An 18,365-nucleotide genomic window follows, 5' to 3' on the forward strand; every position below is an offset into this window, starting at 1 on the left:
TATCAAGCTGCTTCTGAATGGCGGCCGCGGCGATTCATAATGGCAAGTAAGAGACAACAGGAATCTGGCGCAGAAAAGCGGAAGAAGAAAAAGCTGAGAGATGACACCCGTGCATCCCTTGTTGGTAAGTGTGTGAGAATTATAGGTCTAATTGTCTTGCTAACGTTCAGTGATATTGTAATGCTAGCATATGACAGTTAGACTACACAGTGGCAGAAGCTAATAGTTAAGACACTGTGTGACGGCGTGCCATCTTAAAAATCACTTTCTGTCACAAACGCTACTCATCAGCTGTGTAGTCAGAAGCATATTCTAGCTTTTCACAATGCATGTGACACGTTTGCAAATAGTTGAAGGTTGTCACTGTAGACATTAGCCTATATGAAGTCAACAACATTCTAGTGAGGCTATGGAAAGGGCGACATCTGCTGGCCAATTTAAAATATGGTATCTTCACTTTTGGTCATTTAAAAAATGCCACCATTGTTTTGTTTAATGTGTATAATTGGAGTATATATATATAGGTATTCAAGGTTTTGTCTATGTTCCACTAAATGAATATAATATAATAGTTTAATATACTTTCATAGTGACTAGATAGCAATGGAATAATGAAGTGTTTTACAGATAAACAGCAGATTTAAGATTAAGCATACTATGGTGTTTTATAGTGACCTTTTATCCTATTATAAACAGTAGTGCGACATGATATTTTTGTTATCGGAAAATCCTAATGTTTTGGTTATTTTATTTAGCTTTTGCTAATCACATTTTTTTGTATTTCAAAAATATTCACTGGGTCAATGCTAAAATATGTTCAAGGAGCCACACGTAGCCAGGAGGAAGATTCAGATGATGAGCAACCTGAACAACCCCAGCAACCATCCACAAGCCGCCAGCATACTGAACAACTCCAGCAACCGTCCACCGTGTCTGAAGGCTCCAGTTCAGTACAAAGCTGTTGTTATTGTTTTATTATATTGTAATGCTGCTGTTAAGAACGTTTTATATATAACATATGTATTACTGATGGTGCTCCTGTTTTTGTTTTATATTACTTAAAGGGGACATATTATGAAAAACAAAACATTGCAGGTGTTTGGGCACCCTTTTAGGTTATTGGGGTCTCTACCAGCACACACAAGCTTCAAAAAAACAAATGTGTCAGTTTCTTCAGGGATGCTTTTTTAGAAAAAAGGGGGATTTGAAGGTTTCTTCCAAAAAACACAGACTGGTGACGAAACCGGTCGGTTTTCATTATCATAAATACTCCCACGGGAAAGCTTACCAGAAACTCGGTAGTCAATTGGCAAATCAAGACGCCCCGTTGGTAACCACACACAGCTGAGCCTCCACTCGCTCATGCAACAACAGAGGAGAAGCAAGCTGCAGTGTTAGCTCATCCTCAAGCTACCATCACACCCCAGCCTCGAAGCAGACCGGGGCTGAATGGATTTACTTAATTTTTTGTTTGGCTATGCCCAGCAAAGGTTGGCAATCTAGTGTGATCTGCTGTTATACTGGAGTGTGGAGGAGATTGTGCCTGGAAGACAGAGAGACACCATCTCTCCTCTGGAAATGTAAGTAGTCCTATTTAAAAACAAATCTGTCCGTTTATGAGTTCAATGTGTGTAATGTGCTTTAATTTATCCCTCATATAATAACCAACGCCGACTGAAACGAGAGAATGTCTCTGGGTTAAGTAGTTAGCGTTAGCACCCGTTAGCTTTTATGCTAACGGTTAGATCTGTGAGTCTGTCCGTGACAGCCCCTGCAGACGGTGAAACTGTATGGTGTGTTGGAAACTGAAGAGTATTTGTTTGTTGTTGACAGTGTGTAGTTATGCAAGCAGTCGTGGTACATGCAGCAGTAGGCCTATTACATCTCCAGTGTCATATAATAGACAGGAATAGCCTACTGTAAGTTGCCTCTGCTGCCGTTTGTTTCCTGTCCATTATATTTCAAAAAGCACACAGTATCACTCAGAACTCGTTTCTTCTTGAGCAAGGGCTATACTGAACTTATTAGTGGCCCATCTTATTTAATAATGGAAGAAAAAAATATATTTTCATTAGTTTGTAGCTTTGCCATAACTACAGATGTATCATGTATGTAGGCTACACATGATGTAACATTGAATGTGCCATGTTTTACAGCTATCTGGGTGACCTGACGGAGCGTTGACCCACAAGGACCGTCACACTATCTGTTCCATCAGAGGACTGTTCACTGGGTGGAACAGGTGGTCTTCTTCAGGGCCCACCAGCAACAACTGGACAGTTACATACAATATGGCTTTGCTTCTGTTTGAATTATGTACACTTTATATTTCCATTTCACTGGCTATGAATAAACTGCTTTATTTTTAAGTATGGTTTTGGTCATTTTAAAATGTAATGATACTGTTTCAAAGAAAAAATCTTCAGAGAGATAAAGGGTTGAATTAAAAAACGTATAAGTCAATGCATGTAGATCGGTCTGAAAACTAGTCCAACATCCTGACTATGAAAATGTGAGTTTCAAGTAATCCTTTACTACACGAAGCAAACAGTGACAGTAAGCAACACAATACATGTTTTAACAGTAAAACTTTATTATAAATGAGTGATCACAATACAAATGATACATTACCTACTAGATATTGAAAGGGTGTCAGATAATTTGCAGCTCTGACTGTAATTGTTTCTATATATATTTTTTTTACAAAAGATAATGTCTTTCCAGTGGATCTTGACATGATACATTCCTTTCCTGCCACGTTACTGTACATTTACAGCATGGCTTCACAACCAAAGATTTTTCACTCCACTGGGTTGTAGATCATTCCCCAGTTTAACCTGTAGAGACATACATAAAACGTTGTATGTTACAAGTTTAGAGAGTTTATTCATAAATACTTAACTCATATTCTGTTACTGACTGTGACATATTTAAACTGTATACCTGAGGATAATGTCAGGGAAACCAGAAATCTTGATGCAATTTTCACAGTTTTCAGCTCAGACTCCTGCCTGACCAGGTTCAGTTGTAAAGCTTTTGATTTAGAAGTGATAAGTGTGCTGATATTTGCTGTAGAAATGAAGGTAAACATGGTAACATCGATCTCCATGCTGCATTGGCCAAAAGTAAACAAAACTGACAGCTGGGCGTGTGCCATGCCCATATAGGTAGGTATAGAGTAAATGAGCAGGGCGGTGCATGCACGCCCATGTAGATAGGAGGGGGGTAGATGTCAAAACCAAATTTTTTAGGGAGAGGCCAAAAAAGGCCTGAAAAGGCAATGAAGAAATGGGCATTGGTAGAAAACTAATGGGCTTTTTGTACAATAGACCATTAAAACCTTTTCTAGTAGACCTCGGAAATACACATTTAAACCCGAGTTTTTGCATAATATGTCCCCTTTAAAGTTAAAGTGGGATCGGAAGTATCTGATGAACTGATAATTGAAAATGGAATTCCACAAGGGAGCGCTATTAGTCCAGTTTTATTTAACATCATGATCAATGATATATTTATGAATGTGGGCAGAAGAGTTGGGTCGGCTTTGTACGCAGATGATGGGGCAATTTGGACAAGGGGAAGGGACACTACAACAGTGATGAATACAATTAAGCAAGCAGTTAGAAAGGTAGAAGATTGGTCATACAACTGGGGTTATAAGCTTTCTTTAAGCAAATCATGTTTTATGATAATAACCAATAAAAAAAGGATAGATGCGCATAATATCAAACTATATGGGGAATGCATGGAAAAAGTTGAAAAATTCAAATATCTTGGGATTTGGCTGGACCAAAAGGGCACATGGAGAGCGCAGGTGGAAAATATAGAACTAAAGTGCAAGAAAATTATTAATCTAATGAGGGCAATAGTTAGAAAAGAATGGGGAGCGGACAAACAGTCATTAATGTATATATATAGGGCTTTAATGAGATCAACAATAGACTATGGATGCATGGTGTATGGAGCAGCAGCAAAAATGCACTTAAATAAAATAGAGTAATAAACAAAGCATTGAGGATTTGTGCTGGGGTAATGAGGTCATCACCTGTTAAAGCTATACAGGTAGAACTAGGAGAAATCCCGATAGAACTCAGAAGGGAAAAAATGTTGCTTTTTTTTCCTTTTTTTATTTCATTTTATTTTAATTTTATTATTGGTTCCTACTATTCAAGTATCTAGCTATCTGATTATTTATTTTAAATGACATAAATGCGGTTGTTACACTCCGGTACAGTTGGTGGCGGTATGCACCAAAAAAGTTATGGTTGCAACCCGCCAATAACCGAAAAGAAGAAGAAGTAGATGAGGGAAAGCTAGCTGACAACGTGGCCTAAGATATGGAGGTGTGGATGGGAGGACGTGTGGCGGTGCTTTCAAATTTGTTTGTTGCGTTAAGTTGTTGAATTCAGATCAGTGGTTAAAGGAGAGTTGCTGAACTGGTTGACTTTTGATTGGGATTGTTCAGCTCGGATGTTGCGGGGAATTGTTTGTGGGGATGTTGCCCGACGGCGTGTATAGGTCCGGGAACGAAATCCCTGCACAGTTCTGTGCATCCTCAGCTGTTCGATCTGAGGATCGGACACGCGGAGATTTCTGTGGAGACGTATTGGAGTCGGTGTGAGAGAAGGCGGGTTGCAACCAAACTGTACTGTGAGTAAGTGTAATAAACTGCAGATATGTCAGATTATGAGGGGTGGACTGATAGTGATATGGAGACAACACAAACAAAAATGGCAAGAAAAAAATCATGGTCTGAAGGAGGTAGTGAAGGAGAGAGCAACCTAAGACAATCTGTGAAAAAGAAAAAAACTGTAATCAATGGGAGCAGTGCTGAGGAGGCAAAGGAGAAATGGCAAGTAATTATCACGCTCAGTAATGATAAGGGACATTTCCACCCAGTGCAGGTTACAAAAGCAATTGGAAAAAGAAATTGGGAAAATTAAATTTGCTAAAATATTAAATAACAGAAGAATTCTTATTTCAGCAGAAAATAAAAAACAACAGGAAAAGATCCTTAACATGTCTCACCTTGATGGTGGAAGCATTAAGGCCCATGTGCCAGGAATGGCAGCAAAACTGCGTGGGGTAATAGCGAATGTGCCATTAGAGATGACAATGGAAGAAATTAAGAAAGAGATAAAGGGTGGGAGAGTAACTGAAGCCAAAAGGTTGCAAACCAATAAAAGTGGTATAAAGCAAGACAGCTTCTCAGTGCTGCTTACCTTTGACAACTCAATGCCATCGGAGATTCATATTGGTTGGCTACATTATAAAGTAAGGGAGTTCATACCCCAACCGTTGAGATGTTTTAAATGTCAGAGAATGGGGCACACAGTACAAATATGCAAATGGTGGCAGAGATGTGCAAAATGTGGAGGGGAGCACGAGTACGGTAAGTGCGATAAAGATGCCAAGATTAAGTGCTGTAATTGTGGAGGGGAACATAGTGCGGCTTTTGCTGGATGTGTGGTTCAGAGGCAAGCCAAAGAAGTGCAGAGAATTAAAATCATAAACAAAGTGTCATATGCTGAGGCCCTTAAAGCTCCCATATTATACACTTTTCGGTTCTATTATACACCATATTATATGGTCTTAGTGGTCCCTAATACGTTTTTCTTTAATTGTTTGCTGAAAAAAACTTTCAGATAATTTATTGTACTATGCTGATGTTCAGCTAATCTCACAATGGCCTATTTTTTAAAAAGAGCTGCAGCTCCCCTCGTAAATATACAATCTTTGAGCTCCCCCCGCCCCCTGTCCGGAAGCGACGCCAGATACGCCTCGCCCTCTGTCTGTCAGGGCCGTGGACCAATAAGAAATAGGGGTGTGGGCTGCACAGTGGAAGCTTCTGGCTTTCCAGTTTTTGAGGTCAGAAACGAGGAGAATTCTGACTGGAGTATATTGGGGGGGAGGGGTGGGGGTTTCAGAAAGGGGAGAGTGAGAAAAGGAGAGATTGTTATTTTTTTTAATATTTTGGCAGTCTCTAGGCACACCGTGGACCCATTGATATGTTAGAACACATTTAAAAAGTGCATTTAGCATAATATGTGACCTTTTAAAATAAACCTAGCTTGAAAATGATAGACCGCTAATTTCTTTGTAAGTGGGCAAACTTACAAAATCGGTGAGGGATCAAATACTTATTTCCTCCACTGTATATCAGTATTGCTGACAGTTACTGTTTTGTCACTGCTCTTTCAAGAAGAAAAAAAACATTCCTGCTACTTCATTTATTAAAGTGAACCAAATATTACCCCCCCTTCAGGCTGAAGCATAGCCACTGAAACTCTGTGTTGATGTACTGTAACATTACCACAGATGCAGTTAGTTTCACATTCATTATCAAAAGGAGCTGCTCTAAACTTATCTCAACATCAAAGGTGTCCAGCATTCCCATTCCTTTATGACTTTTATCATCATAAACAAACCGGCTACATTTGTGACAGAGTTAACATTGTTAACACTGAATAGACCTCAGACTTTGTGAGGACAAAGTAAAAGGGGGTTGTCTCAAATACATGGGGGTTTTAGAGGGTATATGCTGGTATAAGATGGCATTTACACGGCATTGTGATGCAAAACAAGTGACGTGCGCCCATGACAACAATTCAGGGATCAGTTCTTCAATTGGTAGCTTTATAGAGAAGCTGTGTGCGTACTACTCGAGACAGTCCAAGTTTGTGTGTTATTTGGGAGGCAATATTTCACATTTAGTGCAACCACTTTGGAATTAGATTATTGGTTCCTCGTCAGGTGAAAAAGATTTCTCGCACAAGCCGTAACGCATCGTCATCCTCCTCCGGTGCATCTGCTGGCATCTGTGAGCGTGCCTCTTTTCCCTCGGCCTCCAGTCCAACATTGATGAGACTGCTGTGATCCTGCTGGCTCTTAGTGTACGGAAATGTTTCCATATCTGTAATGTCCAAGTCTGTTTCTGAAACACATGTTGTCTCCTCCTGGTCACCACCGTTGTCTGAGCCCTCCCTCTCTGAAGTCTCTGCTGTCGTTGGCTTGGCTGCTACTGTCTTTGAAGGGGTCTCCCTCATCTTCACAGTGGTGTCTGCTGCCCTCTCTTCAACCTGTGTGTAGGGGATCAATCACTTGATGGGTTATGCTTCGGGGAATATAAGTCATTTGAACTCAACTACTAAAAAATGGCGCGTGATATGATTTGAAAGTGTTTTTATTTTTCAAAAGTTTTGAACATATAAACTTGCTGAGAGGCCCAAACTGGGGATGCAAGTGCACTATAAGTTGAAATAATATTTTTGATTGAAAAGTAAAAAGCTCACACTTCACTAGGATTTTAATTATATATTTTACCATTGCTTCACAAATTGAACCCCCATTGACATGCCCTGTGCCCCTTTTCTTTCTTCCTGACCACTGTGAAGGAATGGTCAGGCCATTGTCATGCAGCCACTGGTTGGTTTATGTATGACCTGTGAAGAACAAATAACTTTTTTGCTGACATGTGACTATTTTGTATTATAATTTGATATCATTTCATAAAATGTAGGCTACATTGTCAACTGGAAAAGTATTTTTAACTACTTTTTCTAAGTAGCTATAGTTAACCAAACTAAACTGCAGCCTACGTAAGCTACAGCTACTGCTAAGGTTCAACTTATTCCACTGTGAAGTAATTGGTAGTTTGCAAAGCTATGCTTTCAAAGTAGCTCACCCAACCTGGATATTTTAGAAACATTCCTCCCAGCATTAAAACTAATTTCATACATTTAAAACAGAAAAGAAGAGGGAAACAACGCCACCTGTTGGTCGCAGTGTAGAGCCACATCCTCGCAGGCACCGTTGGTAAGATATGAAACAGCCGCTTGTACCAGCTCTCTCTCGTTCATTAAGTAGAAAGCAGCTCTGAAAAAGCACCAGTGCATTCCGGTTAGTAAAAAGTGACTGGTGGATTTCAACTGAAGCATAAAGAAGCATCAACTACTATTTTTTTTTCGTCAACTACCTCGCAGTTTTCCGTTTTGTCCTGCTCTTCGGCGGCTTCGCCTCTGTCACTTTCTCCTTCTTCTTCGCCATCCACGACGGCAGCGCCCGGTGCCTCTCTGCCATGTTGGCTCTATATTATGAAACTTTATTTATTTTAAACTTAACCATTTATAAACCAGCAGAAAGGTTAGTGGAATATTGCCACAACGGGTATTATCTCCCCCATATAGTGAACAGGAAACAGTAACAGGGAGTTGGTGTTTTGTTGAAGCCACGTGACCACACTGGCTGACTTGGTCTTTAGCGCCGCTCAGTGGACAAACAGATTCATGCGCCACAAGAAATTATAAAGGCAGGCAGGCTTTACCCTTAAAATAGGATTATTTATATCGATTTATTTTTATATTCTTACATTTAATGAGTGTATTGGGTCATAATAGGTTGAGTCAGCCCATTATGTGACACCTTATGAATAGATTTTACATTGTGAACACACTGTTGGGTCGTTTAATCTAGGTAGGCTCTGTTAATGCATCACATATGGGCTTAGTGGTTGGTTATGTAATAGCTTTAGTGATGTAAAAAGTGGTATATTTCCCTCTAAAATAGATAAATTATATAAATGTTATTAATCGTGAACACGTAGGCATACCCAAGGAAACTACTGTAATATACAAAAATATTTACAGTTGATTTCATGACATTAGCAGTCATAGCAGATGTTTGGCTCATAAACATTTTAATGAATTTCTGATTTTCCGTGCATTGGTCACAACTGAAGTCACATGTTCAAAACTATTCAGACAGTCAGCATACAGAAGTCCATGTGGTCCAAATTGTCGTTAATTTTTCATCATTTCAGACAAAATACATATGATGACCACAGTCACCAAAATTCAAGAGCTCTTGTGTATTTCTTACCCATTTTTCAATTGCAAAGCCTTTTCAAAACTCTTCAGAAGACTACAAAATGACGGATGTACAGTATGCACTGACCTTATTGAAATGCATTGACAATCTTAGAAGAATATTTCCAATATGTGAGATAAAATAAGCAGCTAATTGCCAGCAGAGGATGAAAAAACTACCTTCCACATGACCACATGTCAATATGGATGCTATGAATGCAGGTTGTGGAAAACAGACCTCACATTAGGCACATCGCATTAGGAGATATTTTCCCAGATCCATCACCAAAGAAAATATAATGTGCAATGGTAATGACATTTTGTGACCCAATGCTGGAGATAGGGAGAAGTAGAGACCTCACAGTATTACTGCATGAGAGATTATACTTTACATTTTGATTCGTTGTTTTTCTTTTATAAGTATAAAAACGGGCCTGGAAATTCATCAGTTTTCGTTTGTAACGTTTATTTTTTATGAGTAAAAAGATAAAATATTTTGAAGTAAATTGATGCGATTTCATTCACTCTTGTTTAAATAATAAAGTGCATTTACCAAATGAAAATATCACTCTTATTCTCTAATAAAATAGTTAATTATGTGATATCACTCAAATTATTTTGATTTCAAAGATTTGAAAATAAAATGTTTATCTTTTGATGAAACGCTGTTTGTTGTTTTTGTAAAGCCTGTGTGTGTCAATGTGTTTTTCTCATTGAAAAACGTTGCCAGTGTTTTGCCCCAACAAGCTGGTTGTGAGACATTTTTTTTTCTTGGTGTGAGCGAGTTTTAGAAGTGAAATTAACTGGATTCCACAAATGCATGCTTGTAATGTAGTTTTGAACATGTGGTTTCAGTTGTTGTGACCAATGCACGAAAGCAACGGGGAAAAACTGTAAAGAGGCCTACTACAGGACTGGTGTATGACTGAAAACACAGGTTGCCCTTGCCTAAACGGTTGCTATATTTACATAACTGCTAAATTAACATCCCCTGTGTCCCGAATCAATTTCCTTTATTTAATATTTGAGGAATTGTATTCTTTTCTCATTGCTTATGCTGTTAAAACAAAAATATGTATTTAAGAAAATGAATGAATTTACGAGGTGTATAAAGTTGAACTATTACCCAATCTCAATCTCTCTCTCTCTCTCTCTAACCTCATACACGTCCCTTCCGACCAGCACCCTTACATAACGCACGCATACGCACACAAACACACACACGCACTCACACACACAAACATTATACACTCTGTACTGTATACTTTGACGTTGCTGGTATTAATCAGGGTCGCAGTAGTGTGCTGCGTAATTAAGACTGTCGCAAAGTCTGATCATCTAAATTTGCATCTCTCACCCTGGCCTTTCTGTCAACTGAGCTTGTCCACATTTGCTGTTACTTACGGTTGTTTGCAGAATTCTACCTCAGAATATTATTATTTATTTATTTTTTTTTTTTTTTTTTTTTTTTAAGATATATTTTGGGCATTTTTATGCTTTTATTGATAGTGCAGAGAGACAGAGGTGAAATGGGGCAGAGAGGGGAGTGACATGCAGAGAACGACCGCGGGCGGGAATCGAACCCGGGTCTGCTGCTGGGCCCGGCCCGGGAGGGGGACGCCTTACCGACTGAGCTAAAGGCGCCCCCTATTTATTGATTTCTCACATATTTAGACTTGCATCTTCTTAAGTCACATACAGATTGATCATCAAATCCGATTCATCATCAGTACCTCCCCTCTTTTTATTTTTTATACTCAAATTTTCCATGAAATAGCCAAATAATAGTAGCTGCTTGATAGCTTTTTTTTGTTAAAATATGTTCTCTGTGCGTGTGGACAACATGGACCTGAAGCGCAGATGGCTTGGAGCCCTGTTTGCCTTATTCTGTCTGACAGCTCTGATAATCCACCATCCGTAGTCTAGCCGCATGCCACATTTTTTTCTGACTTTTTTCCTCTTTGCTCCTCTATCTGTCCTTTCATCACCCTCTTCCAATCCCTGATGTTCAAAACTGCTTGTGCATCAGTCACTTTCGGTCCCTTTGTGCCCAAAGCTGCCTCTCTCACTTGGGCCTTTTAATTATGTCTCTAAAGCCCCGTCCTACAAAGTGCTTAGGCCTTGATTGCAAAGACCAGCTTTGTATATTTGACTAAATTAAAAAGTGGGGAATATGGGATGGTGAAAAAAAACCCATTGGAAGGCGAAAGAGCATGTCAACAGCCAGATGCACGCACTCTTTTTAATGCTCTTTGAGTTCAGCGCATTTTAGGAACGACAAGTAATCAGGAGACTGGTGTCGAATGAATACAAATCCTCAAAATCTCCGACATACCATTATCATTCACAATCCATGTCAACAGAATCACACTCAAATAAAAAAATAGCTGTATTATTACTAATCTACATTTTGTCTTTTGTATACAGTTTTTTTTTTTTTTTTTTTTTATATAACACCACTGAACAATTAAAAATTCCTCTAAGCTCAAGTTGATTAGTATATTAGAATGGACTGGTCTCGACTGAAACACACATGCTATACTAGGGTCCCCAACGGGACTCTGAAACTGAACACATCCTCCTCCAGGCCTGCTGCCCAGCTGCAGATCAGGCCGTGCTAAGAAGATTTCTGTTTGCTACTGGAGCAAAGCTGAGCTTGACACTGCTTTGCTCGCTGCTGAAATTTGTGGGTCGAACATGAACTTGAGACTGAGAGCATCAGCACTGTGTTTTTTTTTCAACACTTTTATTAATATTTAGAATTTACAAAACACACTGATCCGTAATAACATCATGCATACAATTTACAATTTGTAAATAACATGCGCTGCAGATTTCAGGTTGATAGAAAAGCGAGGAGCTCTCTGTGTAGGGAAGTTGAAATGGATGTAAAGGACTTGATCAGGAAAGTTCAGCGAGTCATTTTTCCCTTAATCCTCTTTTTATCCACGCCTCTGTTACACATGTTCTTCCTGTTCTGAGGGCGCTAATTGGTGAGAGAACCAGACTAATCCTTCTAATTGTTTTCCTGGGCTTAACTCTGCTTTGAGTAAGGGTCATCACTATTGGCCATCTGTCTCAGAAAGGCTCCATGTGCTTGGCCATATGGCGTACGAGAGAGAGAAAGACAGAAAGTGAGATTTAGGAAGAATGGCGTGTTTAAATTGAATGATAGAGGTATTCCACTGATCACATAAGGGATGATGGCCTCTGTTGGTTAATACTTACTATCATCTCATAATGTGACCCCCGGATGACATTAGTCGATGTGTGTGCATGTTTGTGAATGCATATGAATTTGACTGGTACAACTTTCTTTTCTCTTTGTTGTGTAGCGAGACACAAAGGATAGACAAACATCTTCAAATATCTGAGTTTGGACACACAGTCTGACACCTGAGGGAAAGAGGAAGTCATTTTTCATTTTGCTCTGGCTTTGGCTTTGAAAGTTGAAAAACACATGGGAGCCAATTAATTACAGCATAAAACCATGTTCAAAGACATATCCTTTCACCAGTACGCAGTCATTTTGTGTACGTATGTACTGTATACTGTTTAATGATGTGCATAGCTGTGTTGTTTAGAATTTGCGGAAAATAATGATTTTATTGCATGGCCTGGTTTGATCACAAAACGAACATAAGACTTCAGGTGGGAAATGTGACCATAAAGAAAGGAATATATGGTTGTGTTGGGGAAATAATCAAAGAAAGATCATAGTTTGGATAATTAGCTTATCAGGCATATTTTTTGTCTGCTGAGCCAACAAATAAACCAGTTTTACCAGTGAGCAATGCAACTGAAAATCAGGTCAAGAACAGTTAACAAATTCCTATCACCTGTAGGGTGTTTTGACAATAACTTTTTTTCAGTGATACCACACAACTTTATTCTTGATTCACTTGTCATCTTTCAAAATTCTTTAGGCAACAAATTCCCAGATGACATTTTCTGAATAACAAAAAACTGCACACTGTTTAGGTTTGATCTCAGAAGGATCAAAAGAGTATAGTGTGTGTGTGTGTGTGTGTGTATGTGTGTGTCTGTGTCTGTGTGTGTGTGTTGCTTTCTTGTGATTGCTTCTATCTTCGACAAATTGGTCCTTGAAGATATCAGACGGACATCAGACGCTACAAACAATATTGTGAATGTGTAAAAATACAAAAGATAACGCAGCACTAGCAGGGTGTGAGCATGAAGTATTTTTGTTAATTGTAATGAAATAAAAGAAAGGATATTAATAACCCCAAAACTCTGGGTTTGGGCGAAAGGGAAATAGTGTGCCAGTAATGTAGTCATCAACCAAACTCTTTTTTATCTTTTTATTTTCAATGGAGTTTGCTATTGGTTAATTTGGTGGCTTACAGTTGCTTTTGTGACATTAGTTTAATAATGTCATCTTTCTCTCCTTTCTGTCTCCGTATAATCAGACGGAGATCAGAATGGATTTGAGCATCAGCTCTTCCGGCTGCTTGATATCACATACGTCCAAATTTTCCAGGAATAGGATGTTTGTGTTTAGACTATTGTTACATTATGGCTTCTAACCTTAAAGCTCACATATTATGCACTTTGCTGTCAATTGTATATGGTCTAAGTAGTCCCTAATACTTATTTTTTTAAATGTTTGCTGAAAAACCCGTTCAGATCATTTATTGTAGCGAGCCTCTATACCCTGATTGTCCTCTGGTCTCCGGATGACCTATATTTGTGCGATCTGGCTGGCCCCTCCCACCGTCTCTGCCGGGCTTTCTTTATATGGGCTCTCCCACCGTCTCTGCCGTGCTCTCCCGATACTAGAGAGACACTGCGTGACTTCGGCCGAGTAAACACCCGGCCGAAGCAAAGCCATACTTTGACATAACAGTTTGACATGATTAAAACCAATGAAAACAGTAGCCTCACAGTTTGATTTATACAGGAATAACTTCCCACCCTTTGTGGTGTTAAAAACGAGTCATTATTAAACTCCAATGGGAAAGCTAAGTTAGTGCAATAGGCGCAAACGTTGGATGCTAAATCCGAAGCTACATGTGCGCTAACGGCTAAAAATAACCCTCAAAATCAGTGAAAACAGTAGCCTCACAGTTTGATTTATAAAGGAATAACTTCCCACCCTTTGTGGTGTTAAAAACGAGTCATTATTAAACTCCAATGGGAAAGCTAAGTTAGTGCAATAGGCGCAAACGTTGGATGCTAAATCCGAAGCTACATGTGCGCTAACGGCTAAAAATAACCCTCAAAATCAGTGAAAACAGTAGCCTCACAGTTTGATTTATACAGGAATAACTTCCCACCCTTTGTGGTGTTAAAAACGAGGCATTATTAAACTGGAATGTGAAAGCTAAGTTAGTTTAATAGGTGCAAACGTTGGGTGCTACTCCCGAAGCTACATGCTACACTAGGTAAATAACAGGCAAACAACCATTGAGGAGATTCCTTTTAGTTTCACCGATGGAATTACTACACAAGTAGTTCCCTAAGCTTTGTCTCGTTATAAACGCAGCATTATTAAGACTGCTGTGATTAAGATAAATGAGTGGATTATGAGCAGAATGTTTCTGTGTTGGTTTATGCAACACTCTGCATGGTTTGCTGCACTATGGGTGTTGAATGGGTGGACTGTATAAGGCTATTGGGTTAGAGCAGAGTGTCTTCCTGGGGTGTCGGTAAGAACACACAGTAGAGTATAGGATGCAGTCATGGGCTTTAATAGCAGACTTTGGTGGTTTACAACACAGCACAGCAATGCACAGGTTAATTAACTTAGGCTTTGGAGTTATGTCTGCATAAGTAACAGAGTGTGTGGTCTGAAAAGGAAATAGACAAGAAACCACACTTGCATTAATATCGAATAATATAGGCTATACAGTATGTTCACAAATATGATAAAAGGAATAACAGTATTGCCTGTGCATTACTACAGGTAGGCTAAACAAATATACTCTTTCACTAACACAGTGTTACAATGGTGAAACACAAACCAGTGTTAAGTGGTCAAAAGCGGGAAACATAAAGAACAAAGGGCTTAATGGCTCATTAACGTGACCGTTACACTAGTAAACGACCCGCGAATTCACACACACAAAAGATCGTCGAAATTGCACTATATGTAGCGAAATAACATTAATATCAGGGGCTTACATATAATAGTGTGACACCAGGCTAGTAACTTCAACTAAGGCTGCATAAATTAGGATAATGAAGTGGGCAAAATCGCCGTTTTCTACAGAATAATTAGCTTAACACAGGCCGTGACAAACGGGTAATAAACTCACTTTAAACACTCTTAAAGCTTAAGAAATATACAAGTCACGGTAGGCTTAACTTAAAGCATGTTATGTGCCGTTCACAATGGACAAACTCACGTTTTGGTCAATAACGCACACAAACAGACACTACTCCTCCGTTGAACTCTCTGCCCCTCTGTGCGCATGGAATGTCCAAAAGTAATATAAGCGCGGGCACGGCGAGTGCGGGTGCATGAGGGAAGCGGCCTTTCCAACAATGGGGATCTTGCATGGACATATGGATCTTGTTGCTTAGCGGGGAAAACAACATGGCAGCCATCCATCGGATCTCGGAGCCTTGTACCAATAAGAAATGGGGGGGTGGGGTTATCAGACTTTTTTTTTTTTTAGACAACTGCACGGCGGACTTTACTAATGTGGGGGGGAAGCATCGGAAGCATGGACATATAAAGAAAATATGGGGAGGTGGCTGTGCAGTTTATGACGTCATAAACTGCAAGAATTCTGACTGGAGTATATTGGGGGGGAAGGGGCGGGGGTTTCAGAAACGGGGAGAGTGAGAAAAGGAGAGATTGTTATTTTTTTTGATATTTTGGCAGTCTCTAGGCACACCGTGGACATATGGATATGTTAGAACACATTTAAAAAGTGCATATGTGACCTTTAAGCTTACTATAGATGATTACATCTCATGTTAAATTTGTTTTCTTGGCAATTTGTTTTAGGTAGAATGACATAAGGGCTTTTTTTTCTTCACTGATTTATTAGTGTTTCCACAAATAATTCAACGTAATGATAAATGAAAAGTAACTGTGAAGCAGGAATCTGTTCCACCCTAGTAAAGCCATGAATAGGCTACTGTGCTCCCTAATCTACAGTAATAGGCCAAATCCACATGGACGTCCCGCCAATCACAAGCTTGTGGTAGTATCTTAATTACTTTTCCTTCAGAAGCTGATAAAAGAGTCCAATTCATCAATGCATTGTGTTTTACTGCACCGAGCACATCAAGCTTCAATGGGTTGGATTCAAAGCCAGTGCAGAGAGCAAATTACTCTTGAAGTATGTGCCTGGGAATAGTTCCAAGTCCCCTGGATTTTCTAACCCTGTGTATGAAACATCCTGCTTGTACTCTCTGGCCTCAAAGATTGACCCCTCCCTTTTGAAGCTCATTGTTTATATCATGACAGACAATTGTTTGTGTGACTAGACATGACAGCATATGAACCAGCTCATTCAAAATTAGGAAAGAAAAGAGGAAGAAATAGAATGGAGTGCGCAAAACGAAAGTTGTTTTCACCCAGCAGTCACCTCCTTGGTTCGCTCAACCATATCCTCTTCCAAATTAAAGATGTTAATTTCATCCTTAAGCACACGCTAATAAGAGCAATCAGTTGCCTGGTTGAGACTTCAATTAAAATGCTAATTGCAATCCTGGCCCTGCTGAATGAACAGTTCAGGATTCATTATCCTCCTTTAGTTCTACTTTTTTCCACTCTTTGCCTTGACTCCACTCTCTGGTTGTTTTGCAGGTAGATTGGGACATTCCTTGCATTACAGTTGAGTGGGATATTTTGAAAATTTTCATTCATACAATACTTTTTTCACCAGCTTGTTCTAACATAGCAAGCCCACACACGACGATTGACGATTCTATAGGCTACCCAGAGAATTTAAATCAGAAAAATTAAAGCAAATTGACGACTTCGAGGACACTTGATAAAAGCTTTTCCGACGTCACTCACAGGGCATTCAAAGAAGACCCAGTACTTCCATTGGATTTCCCTTCAGTGGCAGCACATGAAGAGAGTGTGGGGGGATTTTCTCTCTTGTTTCCTTTTGATCCCTCACCGCCCTTCAAACCACCTAAAAGCCTCTGCTTTCCAGGTCCCTGACTGTCTGAGAAGGAGCTTGGAGCATATACAGATTTTTAACAACTCTGATTGTGCAATATAGGCTAAACAAAGTTTATAATTTTTTTCAGTTTAATTGTGTGGTAACAATTGACAAGGATGGGTGAATGACAGACACGGACACAGAAAGGTTAAATGGTTAAATGGTTAAAAGGTGACCGTTTCCAGCAGAACATATTTCAAGTCAACACATTTTAACAGATCTATCAAACAAATGATGGGGCTCGTGCATGGACCTCGTGACTCCAATCCGACGTAGATCTGCCCAATCCTTGCTCCTACACATCAACGCGTCATTTGACGACGTCCCGTAGTGCTGCACGCGGGAGTCATCAAACGTGTGTGTTGTGTTCAATAACTCCTTCTCTTATATATATATATTTAAATATGTTCATGTAACATTGGCTTTAAACGCCCTCACTCTCTCCCGGACAGGTGAAATGTTGAGCTCTAAGCTGCTGACCCTGGTGCTTGTGGTCCGGCCGGAGAAGGTGCTGCTCGGCATGCGCCTAGTGACAAACAGCGACGGCATAGACGGCTGTGGAATCTGCTCATCTGTAACAGCTGGTATTCATAGTAGGCTATGCGACCGGTCACTGACCCTCTGTCGCTTTAGTTCAAGTGCCTCACAGCTGAGGATGACTCTGTCCCTGCATAACCAAACAAACACACTGCAGAAAATAAATGAACAGTAAGAACAGATCCATATGATGCAACTTCATGATCGTACAGATATTATCTGGATGAACCCCCTTGCCAGGTTTTATACAAAATGTAGGCCTATTCCACCCTCCTGAACGATGAAGTCCTTTCAGGCTTTGAAACAGCAGCCCCTGGGTTTTCTGATTAGACGTGTTGCTTTGTGCTTTGCTGGTTTCGTATTAAGTTTGGTTGCTGCTTTTGTGCCTCTGTCTTGCAGAAACAATGATCAAAGAAAATAACACTAATAGTAAACTGGAATTAAAATAATTGTACTTTTTAACTTTCAATGATACATATCAGAGAGAAACATTGTACCTTAAGGTTTTATCAGCTCATGATTCATTTTTTAAATGATTCTTTGTTCCACATCCACCTGCTTCATGACATTTCATCTTAAATGTTTCTGCATCATCAGTAATATTAATCCAGTAATAAAGGATGGCAACAATCAGCTGGATATGCACGAATCTGCCAGTGGACAAGGTAAGATTGATCAAAAGCAACACATCAAAGGAATATCTCCATCCCACTTACTCTTGGCTTTTATTCTCTTTCTGTCGCTCTAGCCATCTTTTTTAGGCCTTGCTAAGTGTCCTTCGAATCTTTTTGAAAACAGCGAATATGTCCCGCTCAGG

The 18,365-nt window shown here is 39.6% G+C and overlaps 1 protein-coding gene across 1 annotated transcript; it reads right to left on the reverse strand.

Moving 5' to 3' along the window:
* Window positions 1–5,982: 5,982 nt before the first annotated feature.
* Window positions 5,983–8,185, reverse strand: LOC307250920 (uncharacterized protein). The gene is made up of 3 exons (XM_080028194.1): window positions 7,976–8,185; window positions 7,773–7,875; window positions 5,983–7,079 (listed from the first exon to the last, which is right to left on the reverse strand). The coding sequence occupies exons 1-3, from the start codon at window positions 8,077–8,079 to the stop codon at window positions 6,750–6,752; spliced, it is 537 nt and encodes a 178-aa protein (XP_079884320.1). The 5' UTR covers window positions 8,080–8,185; the 3' UTR covers window positions 5,983–6,749.
* Window positions 8,186–18,365: the final 10,180 nt, after the last annotated feature.

The sequence above is a fragment of the Ammodytes marinus genome (genome assembly GCF_949987685.1).
Source record: "Ammodytes marinus genome assembly, chromosome: 5".
Classification (NCBI taxonomy): domain Eukaryota; kingdom Metazoa; phylum Chordata; class Actinopteri; order Uranoscopiformes; family Ammodytidae; genus Ammodytes; species Ammodytes marinus.